General features: G+C 52.4%; 1 protein-coding gene across 5 annotated transcripts in view; it reads right to left on the reverse strand.

The window, feature by feature from the left end:
- Positions 1-12762, reverse strand: part of RGS3 (regulator of G protein signaling 3) — a 176130-nt gene that overhangs the window by 11098 nt on the left and 152270 nt on the right. For all 5 annotated transcript variants that reach the window (XM_037798589.1, XM_037798590.1, XM_037798591.1 and 2 more), the window contains one exon: positions 2199-3176. In XM_037798589.1, coding sequence (XP_037654517.1) covers positions 2199-3176 — 978 coding nt within the window. The remainder of the gene's footprint in view (positions 1-2198; positions 3177-12762) is intronic.

The raw sequence follows: 12762 nt of genomic DNA on the forward strand, positions 1-12762 counted from the left end.
CTGCCACCACTCTTGATTCCACGGTCCTCCTCTTTCTCTTCATCAACATGCTCACCATTTACGGGGTACCCTCTAGGTGCTGAGGACCGGGTGCTGGTCTACCACCACCCCCAAGTCATGCTATTTAATCTTCCCAGCAAGAAGGAGGTATTATTACCATACCCATTTCACCAGTGAGGAAACTGAGGCTCAGAGAAGGGCAAGAACTTGCCCAGGGCCCAAGGCCAGTGAAGGCTGGAGCTAGACCAGGCTGCTTGCCCAGTGCAGGCCTTCCGTCCCCTTGACAAGGGTGGTTTCCACTGAAGCCAGCTGGCTGGAGGGATGAAGGACTCAAGGCCTGTTAAGTGGAAACCACATGGAAGGGGGGCTACCTCGGAGCTGGGAGCCAGCTCAGTCACTCCAGCCCAAAAAAGGAAGCAACAGACCCAAAAGGGAGGAGGGGGCTGCCAGTGGGGACCTTGGGCACCCAAAGGAGGAAGCCGAGGCAGGAGAGAGCTGTTCCAGAGCTACCGGACCTTCCGGCAGAAGCATCTGTTCCAAAATAGGAGCCGAGATCACCTAAGCTGAAGAACTAGAAGGGTATGCACCAAGGTGTGAATTTATTGGGACAAGGGGAGGACAAAACTCGGAAGGGTCCAGTGTGGGAATCAGGATGGGGGGTCCACGGCAGGTGGAGGGCCACCTCCAGAGAGGGTAGCCAGGCCTGGCCTGAATGAGCCTGAGGCCCCAACTTGGTAGGACTGAGTTACTAGCTGTCCTCTGCACCCACCACATCAGGAAATGGCTGGAGGCAACAGATTCCCTGAGATGTATCTTCTTAAGTGCCATGTCTGCCTCATAGCTGGAGGCTGAGAAGCCAAGAAGGCTTCCGAGGCCATGCCCTAACTCAGTGCGAAAGAGTGGGGGACTCCATTAGTGGCACCTGTCATGGGTTTGGATGGAGGACTGGCACTGTCCCCCATCCCTACCCTTCAGGAATCCCCTGCTCCAGCCAGACTGGGGTGTAGCACACAGTTTTGTCCAGGTCATTTCCTCTTTTACAGATGTCCACCTCAGCGTCTCTGCCTATCCTAAACCTGCTCAACCTTGAAGGCCGAGTGTGGAGGCTCCTTTCTCCAGAAGCTTTCCCTGATGGTCTCCTCCCTAAGCCCCCAGATCTTGGGGGGTCACTGCCCGCCACGGACCCGGACCACCCCCACCTGCCTAGCCTCACATCCCACAACACCTTGTGCAGACACTGGCGCCTCAAAAGAGTGTCTCCAGGCACCAGGCTGGTCTGGTTCAGCCTCAACCCATCTTGGGACATTAGTGCCACTAATTCTTACTTTTTGGAGCTAGTTCCCCCAAGGCCACAAAGAAACTGAGAAACACGGCCCAGACCCAAGCTGGCTGGTGGGCTTCAGGGCCAAGTGCAAACTAGTCGCCGCTAGGCCGCCTTCCCCACCCACACAGATAACGCATTCCTTGCAGGCTGAGAGCAGTCCCCCAACATTTCTGTAGCCCCTGCTGTGGCGCAGAGCACAGAGTTTGGCCCTCAGCAGGAAATCAATATACACTTACTCATCTGTTTATAAATATTTGCAAGAGGCAAATAGCCTGGTGATTAAGAGCTCCAACCCTGGAGCCCAATTCTAATTCTGGTCCAGCCATTTATAAACTGTGACCATGAACAGGTTGTATAACTTGTCTGTGCCTCAGTTTCCTCATCTGTAAAATGGAAATATAGGGCTGTTGTGAGAATGGATGAGTCCATGTAAATTGCTTAGAAAGTGCTGGCACAGAGTTAATGTGCTTTGTCATTGTCATCGGTGTCATCATTGATGGATTTCTGATCTGGCTAGGCCTGAACCGGATCTAAATCTATAACTCTCTATTTCTCCAGCTATTGTCTACAGCCATTTAGATCCAAACACCCAATATCCTGGGCCATACCTGCTCTACTTCCTGTGGGGACTAGTAGTAGTACAATGGAGCTGTAAGAACTCAGCATCTGATGTGGTAAAGTCATGGGTTTAAGTCCAGGCTTCTTGTTCTCTCTGGGCCTCAGTTTTATCCTCTGTCAAATGGGAAGACAGTTCCCACCCTAGACATTTCACCAGGAGGCTTAGGGGAGAGGAGAAGGGACGGGGTGACTGCTGCTCCCCTGTAGCCCCTGGGCCTGCTCCCCCATCTCAGCCCCCCACCCTTGTCCTTCTTACCTTCCTGTGTCCCGTGAAAAAGAGGGAGAGATGGTGCATGGAGCCACCATTGCGGCCCAGTTCCTTCTTGAGGGTGCTGGGTGAAGGGATGGCCCAGGTGGGCGAGGAGCCCTCGCTGTCAGAGCAGTGCAAGGTGGTGTCAGAGGCGAAGCAGGGCCCACGGGTCTCCTGCAGCAGGCTGCCCTCGCTGTGCGTCCGGCGCCGCAGCGAGTTCTGCACGCGCAGTGAGAGGCCACCCTCGGCGCCCTGGCCCGTCTCGATCATGCTGCTGCGCTTGGCCTCACTGCGCCCTCCGTAGTTGTCATCGCTCGTGTCCTCATCGTCGTCTTCCTCGCCCTCGTGGCCCTCATCCCCCTCCTCAGCCTCCTCTGCGTCATCCTCTTCTTCCGAGCTGCCCCCCTCTGCCCCCGCCTTCTGGCTGTAGGTGCTATCCAGACGGACCTCGGGGATCACGAAGTTCGGCTTGCAGGCCCTGGGCGGGTCCCCAGGGGCTGCTGGTGGGTCCCCGGAGCTCGTGGTCACCTCGGCAAGGGCCTTGGCTGGTGGGGGCACCTGGCTGGGAGGCAAGTCTTGACAGGGAGGAGCATCCTGGGCAGGGGGGTCCTGGATGGCAGGGAGGACTCGGCTGAGTGGAGGCTCCTGGCTGGGAGGGGTCTCTTGGCCAGCAGGAAGGTCCTGGCAGGGTGGGAGGTCTGGGGCTGGAGAGGGTTCCTTGCATGGTGGGGAGTCCTTGCTTGGCAGGGGTTCTTGGCCTGGAGGGAGTTCCTTGCAGGAAGCTGAGGCTTTACAGGATGGTGATTCTTGGCCAGGAGAGGGCTCCTGGGCAGAAGGTGAATCCTTGTTGGATGGGAGGTCTTGGCCTGGAGAAGGCTCCCGGCTTGGAGAGGGGTCCTTGCTGGGTGGGGGATCTTCAGCACCGGGCCCCTTCCCTTCCTCCAAGGGCATCTCCCTCTTCTCAACCACCTCTGTCTCAAACATCTGGAAAACAAAACAAAACAAGACAGGTTCAGAAGGGGCTCTGGGATGTCACCACTGCGCAAGGGACAATGTCACAGGAGCCAAGGCAGACCTGGGCAGTGGTCTGAGAGGCAGAAGGGCCTGATGGGAACCTGAAAGCCCCTGGCTCAGCCGTGTAAGGGATCTCATCCTTGTCTCCCTGCTGGAAACTTCCGCTCCATCAAAAACAAGGCTGGTCGCTCAGAGAAGAAGGGGGCGAGGCTCCTATTGTGTGCCAGGCGCTGTGCCAGCTTAAAATCCCTCTCTTATATAATCCTCCCAGATGTCCCACTTGACAGAGAAGGAAACGGACATGAAGTCACCTCTGTGAGTAAAGGAGGAGCCAGGCCATCTCTGCCTCCATGGACCAGAAAGGAACCAAGCCCCCAAACCAGAGCATTACGTGGCAAAATCTTGAACCCAGACAAAGAAAGGGTATCTTCTATCTGAACCAATGTTTAAACAAACAAAAAAAATCGCTCTGAATGTTTATGCATTTTTTGAAACTTGTGAACTGGAATGAAACCAGAACTTTTAAAATATTGCCCACGCTTGGATGAAACAGCCACTGCAGACACATGGAACCTCCCGGAGGGGTCGTCTGCCCCATAAACCGCGTTTGGAGGAGCCTCAGCGAGTCCACAAAACACGAAGAGTTCCCCGCCCCCGGTTTTTTGCTGGGTCCCTCAGCTAGATTTCACTTGGAAAGGGAAAAATTGTTCCCTCCATGAAAGTCTGAAAATACCTCTCTCACATGAAGAGCGGGGCTCAGACGAGGTCAGGAATGCCCGGGGTGCCTCAGCCAGGTGGGGGGAGCAGTCCCAGGCCTGGGCTGGGCCCCTCACCACACTCGAGGACTTTGGAATGCTGGGATAGTGCCCTTTAGGACCCAGGTTTGTCCTTCAAGAGGCCACAGCCACCCAGAACTGAGGAGAGAAGGACCCCACACATTCCCAGGGAGCTGTACAGATGCTTGGGGATGCACACCCAACCCCACACACTCATGGCGGAGAGTTCCAGGGGGGAAAGCTCTTGCTTTTCACGTCCATTTGACAGCTGAGAAAACTGAGCCCAAAGAGCAGTGACTTATCCACAGTTGCACGGCTGCCTAGAGACTGAAAGGCTGCGTCAGAGACTGTTCCTCCCCGAGAAGCCTCTTAAACCCTGGGTGGTCTGTGATGGGGAAGCCCCAGCCAGGCCCCACAGCTGGGAGTAAGTGACCCAGCCATGGCCCGGACAGCTGCAGGGGCCACAGCGGCAGCTGGGAGCACCAGAGCAGATGAGAAAGCAGCGTGGGGTTGGTCAGAGCAGTCTCCTGGGAGCATGAAAGTGAAAGGTGGGGCAGAGGCGTGGCTGAGCAGGGCAGGAGAAGCCGGGCAGGACTCTAGAAGGATCTGGCCCGGGTCAGGGAGGGTGCACCCAGCACACTCGCTCCCAGGCACAGCCAAAGACTGCCCGCTGACCCTGGAAACCCCGCCTGGGGCTGGGAGATGGCTCCACCCAGGGACACGTGGGACCTCATAGCCTCAGGCCTGGAGACATCAGCGATCCAAATCCCCATTGCACAGAAGGGAAGGCGGAGGCCCAGAGAGGGGTGGGGCCAACCCTGGATCACAGAGGGACCAGGCAGAGCCAGCCCAGACCCTTGTACTAACAGGGAGGATAATCTGAGTGACAAATCAGGAGAATGTGCTAGCGATTGTATGCAGCCCTTAAAGGGGATGATGGTGGTGGAGGTGGTGGTGATTGGGAAAACACATACACACACACACACACACACACACACACACAAACCCAAAAATGGGACTAGAGGGAAATTCTAAGTTCAGGAACCTCCAAGAGTGGCTTCTCTCTTCCATGGGCCCCTAGGAGCAAACTCTGCCAAACACCCAGAACCAAAGTTGGAGATTGTGACTGGGCCCCCAATCCAGAAGTCTCAAGTGGAAACGAAGGGCTGGACTTCGGCCCCAATGGGCGGATCCCAGGTAATCAGAGAGACCCTCTGTTGAACAGACAGGAAGACTGAGGCCCAGTCAGGACAGCAGCTTGCCCAAAGCCACCCTGCACGAATCAGGGGCAGGGCTTGGAACCCAAGTCATCTGGCTCCTGGCTCTGATACCAGTCCCCACGAGCAGTGCAGTCCCTGGCCCATCACCCTGCCTGCCAGGGAGCATTCTCAATCTAGAAAAGCAAACCGCCCCACAGCCAGCTCCCTGACACATTTATGTCACTCACCCCCACGGCCGGACCCCCCACCTGCCTCTGACTGTCCACAGGGAAGGAGGCGAGAGAAGCAGCGACCGATGCCCTCGGGGCCTGGCACGGAGTGGCACCGAGAGGGGAGCAGGCCTGCATTTCCCCTTTCCTGGGTGCTGGGGTGGGGCTGAGCCTGTCCCAGCAGTGGTGACTGCCAGCCCAGCCTGCTCACCCCTTGGGGAAAGTGCAGCAACAGACCCAAAACCAGAAATGCGAGTCAGCCAGTCTCTGCCAACCCTGCCCTAAACAGAGGCCAAACCAAACAAAGCCGAGAGGGGAAGTGTCGCTGAGGCCAGGGTGCCCGTCCCCAGACGGCCCCTGCCCCAGGGGGCCTGCAGGGCTCTCAGGCATAGAGGCCCAAGTCAGACTTGATCTCGATCCCCACGTGGCACTTCGGAGCTGTGTGACTCTGGCCCAAACTCTCAACCTCTCAGAGCCTGTTTCCTTCCCCAGGCGGAGCTCAGCGATGCCTTCCTCACAGGACTAGCCTCAACCCAGGACAAGCATTTGATAAAATGGGAGCTCTTGGTCGTCTAGGCTTCTTTTAGAGATGGGGAAATGGAGGCCCCAGAGGGTAAGAGAACTACCGAAGGACACCCAAGACATCAGCGGCGGGTGCAGGATTGGAACTCCTGTCTCCCGTCCAGGGGTCTCCCTGGTCCCTGGGCTCTTTACCTGCCAGTGCTTTGGGGGATCCAGAGAAGAGGGGAGCAGGCCACGAGTGCCGCCCAAGACCCTCATGTGGGCTCCGGAAACAAAGGCCAAAACTCAACAGCTCTTTCCTGTGCTCGCAGGCATGGCTGGCAGCAGCAGTGACTGCGGGCAGGTTTGGACAGGCCAGTGTTCCTGGGGGAGCCAGGCTGGAGCTCTGGAGTGAATACAGGAACCCTAAGGAACCCGGGGTTGGGGGGTGATGAGTGTAGGAGAGAAACGGGCAAGAGAGGATATGAAGTGGCAATGTCATGTCAGAGACTGACTACCGGGCATGGGGCTGACCCCTGAGCTACAGAATGACACACTCGGCGCTGTGCTCCGGAAAACTGAGCGGTGTAAGCAGGGAACGGTGGAGGTGGGGGAGGGGGCTGGGGCACACATGCACTCATTCATGCATTCATTTATCCTCCAGGGACTGCATTAGGCACTGGGGGTACAGCAGAGAACAAATCGGACACAATCCCTGCTCAGTTGAGCAGAAAAAAAACAGATGAGACAACTGATCTTAGCAAGTGTGGCAAGCGTTCTGAGGGAGGAAGTGCAAGTAGCTGGGGACACCCGTTAGGTGGCTGTCACAACAGGTTGTGATAACAAGAACCCCAGCCAGGGTGCCCCAGAGAAACCAGCCTGTGTATCCGGGGCTGCTGCCCCTTCCTCCTGGGGTGGGAGGGGTCTGTGTCTCTCCCATCAATACTTCTTTGGCTTGGCTGGGCCAGGGTTAATTCTGCCCGTGTCTTGCCTGCTAAAAGCACTCCGGAAATGAACCAGGCCTTCTAAATGGAGCCACTGCTTAGGATTTAATCAAATCCTCCCCCAAATCCAATCCAGGACTCGGAAGAGGCTGGGGAAGGGTGGCAGGCGTGACACCCAGAGCTCCTGCTCATTCCAGCTGTGGCTCCTGGGTGGGGGCGGGAGTGGGCTCCTGGCAGGGACTTGCCCAATGTCACACGGTTCCTAAACTGTGGAGTCAGGATGCGGCCACAGGTCTGCTGACCCGAGTCAGCCTCTTGCTAGCACTCTGAGGTGATGTGACCCATCCATCACGGATGCTGGGCTCAGCACTGCCCTCAAAAACCACTTCCTGCACCTGGGGGTAGGGGTGGGGGTGTACACTGGGGTTCACATCCCTGTCCCGGGGTGGCCCTGACACAGCTAGGATTTTACAGAAAGGACATGGGGCCAAAGGCCAGAAGAACTGGGTTGGAAACCTCACTCTGCCATTTGCTAACTGTAGGATCCTATGAAACCACTTCTCCAAGCCTGGTTTCCTCTGCCATGGACCAGGGTGATGATGTCCCCTGTCGCCCTGTTCAAGAGAGCTGAGGGACCAAGTCTGAGAAAGGATGGAAAAGTGCTCTGTGAACTGGAAGGTCATTTGAGAAAGGGAGAGCCTGTTAGAATTCCTGCCCAGGGTTTGACCTCCACGGTTGACTTTGGAGGTGGGCTTGCTCCTTCAAAGAGCATGTTCTGGGTTCCAGCCCCACTCCAAGTGCCCGGGTCCCTGGCATGATGCTGGCTTCCAGGAACTTCAGCTGCTCAGCTGATGCAGGCTCCTCCAGCCCAGGCTCAGTCCAGCGCCTCCAGGTTGGTTTCTTGATACCCAGAGATTGGATCCACTGCATAGACTCTGCCGCCAGCTTAGGGACCCTCCAGGGACCTTCTCCTCTACCCCTGTCCCAAGTGCCACAGTTTTGGCGAAGTCCAGGAGGACAGAGGCAGCATTTAACAGTGGTGAGAGCACTGGATATGGATCTCCACTTGACACTGACTGGCCAGGTGATCTGAGCTTCATCTCTCTGTGCCTCAGTTTCCTTAGCTGTAAAATGGAATGAAGAGCACATCCTCACAGCGTTCCTGGGGGAGCGAATGAGCTGATTTGCTTCCAGAGTGCGGCTTTGTGCTGGCACACGAGCCCTCGTAAACAGTGGCCATGGGCCCTGCCGCACTGCTGGGCTTTGATGTCATCTCCCTGCCCTTCCTCTGGCCACTCCCCAGACCCCTTCTTGAGGCCATCAGAACCTCCTCCAGGCCCCTCTTGGGCTCCAGGCCCTCATTCCCACATGCTCACCCACTCCCAAGGCTCCGATCGCCATCTGGCCTCTGCCAACTCCCAAGTCCACACAGCCAGCCCCGGCCTCTCTCTTGTGCCTAGATCATAGAAGCAAGTATTCACCAAACCCTAATGGAACGTGCAACAGTGCTGCACCCGAGCATTGGTCTAGGCTCTGTGGACGCCACTGGGAAGAAGAAAAGCACCATCCCTGCCCTCATGGAGTTTACAGGCTAATGGGAAGGACCAAATTAACCAAGCCACCACCCACAAAAACATATGAAGACAAACTGTGATCCATTATATGACAGAAAACGCTACGGTGCTATGGGAGAGAACAAAGGGGAGTGTCAGGAAAGGCCACCTGTGGACTGACGCTGAGCCTGATACCTTATTGGTAGTCAGGAAGGGCTCACTAGGTGAGGAAACAGCGTGTGCAAAGGCCCTGAGCCAGGAAGGGTCTTACCACAGTGGCAGGACAGAAGGGATGCCCCTGTGGCTGGAGCCTGGGAAGGGAGATGGAGAGGGCTACCTGATTTCCTTCTGGATGGCCATTAGGTGCCCCCAACTCAGTGGGCACTAAACTGAACCTATTTTCCCTCAGGTCCATTCCTCCTCTTGGTTTCCCTGTGTCAACAATGCCCAAACCCAAGACTTAGGCATTATCTTCTCTTCTTTCTCTTTGTTACCATTCATTTTGCCAGTCCTCAAATCCTGCTGATTGTCCCTCATAAAATTCCAAAGATCTTTCCACTGTGTCCATCCCTGCTACCACCACCTTCCTTCAGACCACCACCAGCCCTCAATGGATGATGCTGAAATTCAGTGTTGGTTCAGACCCCTCTGGTCCATTCTCTGCACTGTGGCCAGGAAGAGGCTTCTAAAGGCAAATCTGACCTTGTCATTTCTCTGCTTAAAACCTTGACACGGCTCCCCAGTACCTCTGGATAAAGTCAAAATTCTCTGGCCCTGGAAGATCCTGGCTCCACCTCTCCCTCTAGCCTCACCTCAACACCATCCTTTGATGATCAGTGAATGAAAGAATGAACGAGGCCCTGCCCCGATCAAGATGGCACAATGAGACACTTCAGGGCTCCATCCCCCCACAGAAGCTTCGAACCACCATCAGGGACTGGCAGAAATGTTTCTCTCAAAGCTCCAGGAAAGTTAAAGGACTACAGTAACAGGGTGAGCTTTGACTCAAGAAAAAGGCCACTTAAAAGTGGTAGGATCTCATGGCACCCTGGCTGGCCCTTTCCCCCCTCCTCACCAGCTCAGCACAGAGCCAGCCCATGCTCCCAGTGTGGATCCCTGGTCCCAGTTCCGGAGGGAGCAGAGTAACCCTTGTGCACATACTGGGAGAGTATGTGTCTGGCCCAATCTGCCTGGTGGTAGTCTAAAGGATTCACCCTCCCAGAACTTGCCCTGAAGGTAGAAGGCAGCTCACAGAACTCGCTTCAGAACGTTGTGGGAGAGCAGTCAACTCATGCTGCCTTTGGCAAGGGATTACTGGCTGGGGAACACACAGTGCAGTGCCCGGGACGGTGAGTAAGCTGTTTCCTAGGGAAGAGGGGACATTCAGAACCTTGTAAATGGGGGAATTCCTAGGGCCACATGTGCATGTCCAAGACAAATGCACAGAAAGGATCAGAACAGCCTTTACACTTTGGCCAGGAGCTGTTCTCCAAACTCATTGTATAGATAAGTCTGCAGGACAGACCACCCTGCAAAAACTAAGAAGGTGTTTTCTTTTTTCCCTTCTTCTTCTTCTTCTTTTTTTTTTTTTTTTTGTTAACACTAGTTGGATACAAGTTTAAGGAACAGATGCCTCACAGACTAAATTCTGGTGATACGTTAAAACATCAAAATGTCCAGGTTTCAACAAAAGGCTGCAAGACATACAAAGAAACAGGGAGTGAGGATCCAGGCAAACAAGAAAACTAAAGCATTAGAAACCATCAATGAGGAGGAACAGGCCTGAGCCATAGCAGACAATGACTTTTAGGAAAGGTCCTAAATCTGCTCAAAGAGCTAAAGCAAAACATGAACAAAGCACTAAAGGAAATCAGGAAAATGATAGATGAACACAACAAGACTATCAATAGAGAGACAGAAATTATGAAAAAGAACCAAACAGAGCTGAAGACCACAGTAAAAAAGTAAAAAAATTCCCTGGAGGGGTTTAACAGCAGATTGGAGCTGGCAGAAGAATGAATCAGAGAACTTAAAGATAAGGCAATTAAAATCATCCAGTCTGCGGAGCAGAAAGAAAGAGGAAAGAACAGTGAACAGAGCTTGAGGAAACTGGACACCATCGAGCATTCCGGAAGTAAAAGAAAGGGGCAGAGAGACTATCCAAAGAAATAACGGGTGAAAACATCCCAAATTTAATGAAAGACATGAATATACATATCCAAGACTCTCAACAAACTCCCAACAGGATAAACCCACACAGACCCACGCCACACAATGTTATAATCAAACTGTTGAATGCCAAAGATAGAGAATTCTGAAAACTGCAAAAGATGAGCAACATGTCACCTACAAGGCAGCCTCAATAAGGTTAAGTGACGATTTCTCATCAGAAACCTTGGAGTCAAGAAGGCAGTGGTATGAGATATTTAAAGTGCTGAAAGCAAAATTGCTAACCAAGAATTCTATATGTGGCAAAACTGTCTTTCAGAAAAGTGGGAGAGATTAAGACATTCCCAAATAAACAAAAGCTGAGGGAGTTAGTCACCACTAGGCCAGTCCTACAAGAGATGCCAAAAAAAGTTCAGCAGGTTGAGAGGAAAGGACAATAGACAACAGTTTGAAGTTGCATGAAGACATAAAAATCTCCAGTGAGGGTAAATATAAATTGTATTGTCAGTTTGTAAATTCACTGTTTCCTTCCTATAGGATCTGAAAGGCAAATGCATAAAACGTAATGAAAAATCAATGGTTTTGGACTCATAGTGTATAAACATGTAATTTGTGACAAGAACTACATAAAAGTGGGGGAATGGAGGGGTAGAGGAACATAGTTTGTGTATACTTTTGAAATTAATTTGCTATCAAACAAATGAAATTATTATAGAGTGTAAATTTAAGCCCCATGGTAACTATAAAGAAAATGTCAGCGAATATGCAAGCTCATAGAGACAGAAATTAGAGCACAGGTTGCCAGGGGAGGGGGGCAGGGAGAATGGGGAGCTCATGCATAATGGAAGTAGGGTTTCTGTTAGGGGAGATGGAAAAGTTTTAGTAATGGAAGGTGGTGAGGGTAATGCAATATTGGGAATGTGATTAATCCCAGTGAATGGTATCCTTGGGGGAGTGGTTGAAATGGGAAAGTTTATGTTGTATATATGTTTCCACAATTAAAAAAAAAGAAAAAAAGCAACTAAAGAGACAGTGACAATTAAATGCAACACCTGATCCTGGATGGGATCTGGTAAAGGAGGAAAAACGGTTCAAAGGGGCATCTGTTGGGGCATATGAAAAAAACTGGAATATGGACTATAAGCTTTATATCAAAGTTAAGTTTCTTGAACTTGATAACTGCACTTAAGGTGGTTACATAAGTGAATATCCTTGTTCTTAGGATATTTATATGGTGGTATTAAGTGTTCAAGGACCATGATGTATATAACCTACATTCAAGGGTTCAGAAAATGGATTGATAGATAGATGATAGAAAGAAAGAAAGGAAGGAAGGAAGGAAAGAAGGAAGGAAGGAAGGAAGGAAGGAAGGAAGGAAGGAAGGAACAGCAAATCAGCAGAAAGAAGAAATAATAATGAACAGTGAAAAGAATAAAGAACAGCAAACGTAGCAAAATGTTAAAATTGGTGGATCTGGGTATCTGGGGGTAAGGGTGTATTAGAGTTCTTGTATGGGATTTGTATTATTTTTGTAACTGTCCTGTAAGTTTGAAAGTATTTCATAATAAAAAGTTAAAAAAAAAAAAAAAAAAAGAATGAACAAGAGATCAGTGAACTCCAAGGGACCTCCAGGACCCCCAGACTCTTATTAAAGTGTGGTCCCTGAACCAACAGCAGCAGCATGCCCTGGGAGTCTGTACAAAATACAGAATCTTAGGCCCCAATGCACACCTACCAGATCAGAATCTGCATTTTCACAAGATCCCCAGGTGACTCAATTGCACCCTGAAGTTTGAAAGTCATTGCTCTAGATCAGTGGTTCTCCTCTGAGCAGTGCACTTTAGAATCACCCATGGGGCACTTGGAAAATACCTAGATCTGGGCCCAATCTCAGACCTACTGGTTCAGATTCCGTAAGTGTGGGGCCCTGGCATCTGATTTTTTCTGGCCTCCTCAGATAATTCTGGGGAAAAGCCTCAGGCTAAGACAAGGTGACTGAAGCCTGGAGAAGGGAGGTGACAAGCCCAAGGTGACACAACAGAATGAAGACCACAGTCCAGACCAGAATCTGGCCTGGGACCTGGTCCGACACACCCCACTCCCCCATCGTGGAAGCCACGCAAGAAGAGGTACAGCCTCAGGAGCTCTTGGTCCAGGAATGGGTGCCGGCATGGCCGCTGGGTC

This window comes from Choloepus didactylus, chromosome 10 (assembly GCF_015220235.1).
Source record: "Choloepus didactylus isolate mChoDid1 chromosome 10, mChoDid1.pri, whole genome shotgun sequence".
In the NCBI taxonomy this organism is placed as follows: Eukaryota; Metazoa; Chordata; class Mammalia; order Pilosa; family Megalonychidae; genus Choloepus; species Choloepus didactylus.